This window comes from Corylus avellana, chromosome ca2, assembly GCF_901000735.1.
Source record: "Corylus avellana chromosome ca2, CavTom2PMs-1.0".
NCBI classification, from domain to species: domain Eukaryota; kingdom Viridiplantae; phylum Streptophyta; class Magnoliopsida; order Fagales; family Betulaceae; genus Corylus; species Corylus avellana.
The window spans coordinates 48,989,743-48,994,858 of NC_081542.1; the positions used below are offsets into that span (position 1 = coordinate 48,989,743).

Here is a 5,116-nt window from a genome sequence, read left to right on the forward strand (position 1 = left end):
TGACAATCTCTCAAATCTCTTGATGTGCATTTTGTCTTGTTTGTTGGGCACTCGGGACAATGGAATAGGCCTGCAAGAGCATGGGCATCACTAAAAGTCGAGAGTCGAGACATATTATATTTTCTCATTATTTTATTATGTATTACGCAAGCTGATCGATCATACAGAACGTTATCATAACAACTGTGTCAATTCTTTTTCTCATACTGATCAGAGCTAAAAATTCACCATTACAAGTATCACAATCCACTCCAAAAAAAAAAAAAAAAACAAAAACAAAAACAAAATCCAAAAATACGAAGAAGAAAAAAAAGCCCATCCTGAAAGGAGTTATTGCTTACTCACACTTCAAGTCTCAATAGATCTTGCCCTTAGAGGTTTTGGAGAAACGAGGGAGGAGATTCAAGCGACGAAGCTTCTTCATTATTTTCTTTGAAAGGGACTGCAAACTACTGGTGAATGCAATGTATAAGGGGAACTGCATAAGTGCAAACACAGCAACAGGAAGGAATGCCGCAGTGTAAATTAGAGTGGAAGTCCATTTTTTCTTCTCAAGGCGAATGATGAGCAGAATGGTTGCCGAGAACGAAAGCATGGTTGTTGTCACAGAGAAGAAGAGCAAGGCGAACCCCACCATGAGCTTCCGAGGGAGAGATTTGAGGAAATTTTGTTGCTCAAAAGGAGATGTGAGAATCGATAGGAACATTACGACAGAAGTCAAGGAGCTTGCAAGGGAGACAACGTCCATGATGGTGAAGAATAAGAAGAAGGGAGAGTGAAGGAAAATTGGACGACCCGTGTCATCATTGCCTCCCGGGACGGTGTAGGCAGTCGCGAAAACGACAGTGGCGACAAGGACAGCAACCGCAGAGCACGACTGAGAGGTCTCCTTTATCCATTTTTGGGCCTTCTTGAGAAGTTCAGCATGTGTCTCTTTGAAGAGCTCGTCTGCAGTCACATCGTCATAGTTACGGTGCATGACATAATGGGAAGGCATTATCTTTCGCACACGCTGCATGGAGACATTGTAAAAAGAATTAATGACTTCTTTTTCATTCTACAAGACACCACAAGGAAATGTTACATGCTAATTATAATAATCTTCTGTTTGTTTTTTTTTTTTTACACGAAGAACTTTCATAAACAAATCTTACGTTGGAAAATAAGAAATTTTACTTTATGCCACATCAAAAACACTTTGCTAAATTAAAAATATTAAACATGTACTCTCAAAACACATTAACAAACATACGAGTGGATAGGTTAGTAATGGTATAATTATTTGTATGATGCATGAGTATTGTTCAACTTTAAATCAGAGATAAAGTGAAATTAGAGTTCAAAAATAGATCTCCGGATCTAATATCATGATAAACTTTTAGGTGTCTTATAAGTTTAAATCGATGAAAAATTATAATAAATTTAATAACTTGATCAATATTCTAATTGGAATACGTACAAAGACAATTAGCAAAATTAAATTTATGGCAGATTAAGTACCTCAAGCCATTTCAACTCCTCTTGCAATTGGAGTGCAGGACCAGGTTTGGTTCCTCCATCATACTTGGTCATGTCGGCAACATGATGCAATATGGTGTAGCTTCTCCCATCAATCCTTGAAGACAACCTAGAGTCCATTATTTTTTTCATCTCCTTTACAAGGCGAAAGATTTCCCTTTGACGGTATCTAATGACCACGTGCAATATGTTTTCCTCATCCTGAGTAACGTGCTCAATTGCCTGAGGATGCACTTTAAGTATCTCATCAAATATTTCTCTTATTCCTTCGCTAGCAGCAATAAGCAATGGGGTACTGTAATTAATCGTCCGATATCTCCCATAGGATCCCCCTCCTCCTTTACCTCCTTCTGTGGTACTGTTGGATTGTTCCCCTTCTTTTTTAATAGCATCGTCGTCCAAATTACAGTCCGATTTCTCTAAGGAAATCGTCTTGTCCTCTGCGATAAAACTGTTTTCCCATGTAGTATCCATTTTCGCTAGCAATTTGGTGAGTTGTAGAGCTGCTGTATGCGTTCCCTTCATCTTCCAAAGTTTATCGATAGCCGTCCATTCTGTCCATGTTATATCGCGCGAGTGTAAGAGAGATATCACTTATCAGTATCTTGAGCATATACATGGACTGCAATCTATATTTTTAAGGAAAATACATTTAACAGATAAAGTGATGTGACAATGTTTTATAGTCATTGGATATATTTGTTTTTTAACATGTGTGCAAATCCAAGAGCTACTAAACCTTGACACATCAAAAATTTATGAAATGTTTATATAATATGTAACATTAGTACTCTTAAAAAAAAAATCAGGAGGTGGCACCTTTAGCTAGGCTGCTCCATATAGCACAGTATATTCTTGAAATCGCTGCAGTTTTGTGTAAAGTAATTACATGGTTAGAAACATACTTCTAGTAGTATACAAATGAGAAATATAAGCGTAAGTGCTATTGAGGAGAGGCTATAATTAATAAATCAAGGTAAATAAACAAAGAAAAACTGAAGCCCAGAGAATAGCAATCCATTCTACAAGTGCATCCGTATGTACATGTTAAGATTTATAGATTAAGCTTAGTTTTCTTTTTGTTAAATTATCAAGTTCCTCAAAAATTTAAGTTGATAAGAAATAGTTAATTTATTCATTCCATTAATATTCATTTTTTTTTTCTTTTTTAGTTTAGAGCGAAAAAACTGGAAACGTATTTAATTTCCTAAATTCTAAACGATCAGTAACTATTCGGTGCTCACGAGGTATTCCACCCGTGAAAGAATCCTTTTGGCATATATATATATATATTCACAAGACTTCTTTTCACTGACACAAACTTTGAACAAGAAATATTTATCATTTCCTCCTGTCCATTTTCTGGAGTCACTTTTTAGTCTCGCCACACTAAGAAAAGGTATGTGAACGAGGATATATAGGTTTTTTATTTTTGTTTTTATTTTTTATTTATTTAATAAGTAAGAATTTATTGATCAAGAATCCAAAAGCAACCAATAAAAAAAAAAAGACGGCCTAAAAGTCTGAGGAAATCTACACAAACAAGCGTCTAAAAAAACCTAAAAAGGGCATCCAAAATTAAATGATTATAAAAAACTCCAAGACCCACGTTTAGAGCCAGAGGGAAGCTTCTTAAGTGGTATCATTATTGGGTATCAAGAATAAGAATGATGAGTGGATATCAAGAACAAGAAGGAATCTTTAAGAGGTAATTCAATTGGTGGTAAATTACGTGTTATAAAGTAAATATCACTAGTTCAAATTTCCTCCTATTTCATTGCACGGGACATATCAATAAAGAAAAAGAAATAATCCCTTGCATACAATTACCAGATGGATGTTTATGAAATTGGCAGAAGGTACTAGTGCCTTGGCCACTCTCCAAATCTCCCATTCGACTTGAGAGTGTTTGGGCTTCATCATCATCACTATCGCCATCATCATCATGCTGATATGCAGGAAGGCCTATGACAAGATCGATCATGCGTTTTGAGTGTACTGAAAATGCTTTCGAGTCAAAGTAAATGGAGCCACACCCAAAAATAAAGAACACAACATAACAGTACGTAAATCGTAGTTAATGACATACAATCATAGAGGAGAGTCTTCATTTTGCTTATGCGGGATGAACTCTTGAAAGCAGATGGCATTTTCGCCAGCAGGTGAAGACATGTCATGTCATTGACTCCCTTTCTTGCTCCAAGTCCCTCGTCCTTTTCTAGTAACCAAATGGCGGTATCTGTATTGAAAGATAGAGACCGTTAAAGCATGCAATTTAAGTAGCAAAACTCTTCCTTCCTTGAAGAAAATAAGTCAACATTTATTTAATTGTTCTACTTCGAAATTATCATGAACGTTGTAACACCCCACTAATTTTATATAGAAATTAAAAGATGATGTAATTTACGTAGAGTGCGTGATTTTAATTTATAAAGATACTTAAATTTATTTATTAGATAAAACTCATGAGCTTTATAATAATTTTAAGAAGACTCTAAATTATTATTATTTTTTTTTGAATTATCGTACTTTTTTCATGTGTATATGTGCATGAGAGAGAGAGAGATACCAAAGTGTCGGCCTAAGACAGCTATATGGAGAATGGACATGTCGTCATTTCTTTTGAAGTGAACACTTAGATCATTGCCAACTCTTTTAGCCAAAAATTTGAGCATTTTTGTCCGACCGAGGGCGGCAGCCCTATAGAGTGGGGTTTCCCCTAGTTGGTTCCGATCCTCGAGTCTCTCTCCCAGCTGGGTCTCCAGATTGTTTCCATGGACCTCCCGAAGTTTACTAATCAAGAGCTCTGCTGCTTCAACATTGTCGGTTGAGGCCACCTCGTGAATAGCAGTGTTACCGTGACTGTTCTTGTTAGACAAGGCTTTCGATATTTCGGGGGGTCTTTTTAGGAGACCAAGTAATTGTTGAAGCAATTTCGTTTCTCCACTATATACTGCAATATGAAATGCAGTGTCTTTGTCGACCGTCAGATTATCAAGGAGGTGCTCTGGATATTTTTCGTAGAACCTCGCCATGGCCCCCCAGTCTTCATCCAAGGCCGCCTGATAAGGCGTCTTCAGCTGTGAAAAGGGTGGCAACCTGGCCGCCTCTTCCAGTCTCACAATCTCCAACTCCCTCCCCATCTCTCTGATCTCTCTCTCTCTCAAAGTTGCTTGGATTAGTTGTACGTGTGTCTTCGTGACAATGCTGCGTTTTTTATACTGCTATCTTTCAAGAGAGAGTGGAAACGCATCTACTTTCCTTAATTTTTTATTATACTTCGCTTCGTCAACTGATAAAGTCAGCCACTGGAAGTATAAAATAAAGAGTAAATTAGATGCTCTAGCTTTTGCAAATTCGAAAGTGCATGATTGAAACGTACTTTTATTATAGGATTTTTCTAAGGAAAGACTGCTACGAATCTTATTTTCTCTCTCAAGCACAGCTATTAGGTAGTCGTAATTTTTTTTTTTAGGGTTTCACATAAAAAAGTGTGTTGACGTGGGGTGACTTTCACCATCAACTCATGTGGGCCGTACTCTTTACTTCTCAACTTGGGTTTGGTATTTAGTTTTTAGAGACAGACAAGACTCTTCGT

The 5,116-nt window shown here is 36.9% G+C and overlaps 1 protein-coding gene across 1 annotated transcript; it reads right to left on the bottom strand.

Moving 5' to 3' along the window:
- Positions 1 to 355: 355 nt before the first annotated feature.
- Positions 356 to 4,661, bottom strand: LOC132170148 (uncharacterized). The gene is made up of 5 exons (XM_059581042.1): positions 4,088 to 4,661; positions 3,608 to 3,757; positions 3,349 to 3,516; positions 1,501 to 2,072; positions 356 to 1,012 (listed from the first exon to the last, which is right to left on the bottom strand). Exons 1-5 carry the CDS (start codon positions 4,659 to 4,661, stop codon positions 356 to 358), a joined length of 2,121 nt encoding a protein of 706 aa, XP_059437025.1.
- Positions 4,662 to 5,116: the final 455 nt, after the last annotated feature.

Excerpts from the sequence above, each read along its gene's own strand:
- LOC132170148 (XM_059581042.1), bottom strand. The coding sequence starts at position 4,661 with ATGGGGAGGGAGTTGGAGATTGTGAGACTGGAAGAGGCGGCCAGGTTG. Across the intron at positions 3,517-3,607 it reads GAAGACTCTCCTCTATGATT|TACACTCAAAACGCATGATC; the intron begins GTATGTCATTAA and ends AAGCATTTTCAG. Across the intron at positions 2,073-3,348 it reads ATTTCATAAACATCCATCTG|AATGGACGGCTATCGATAAA; the intron begins GTAATTGTATGC and ends TAACATGGACAG.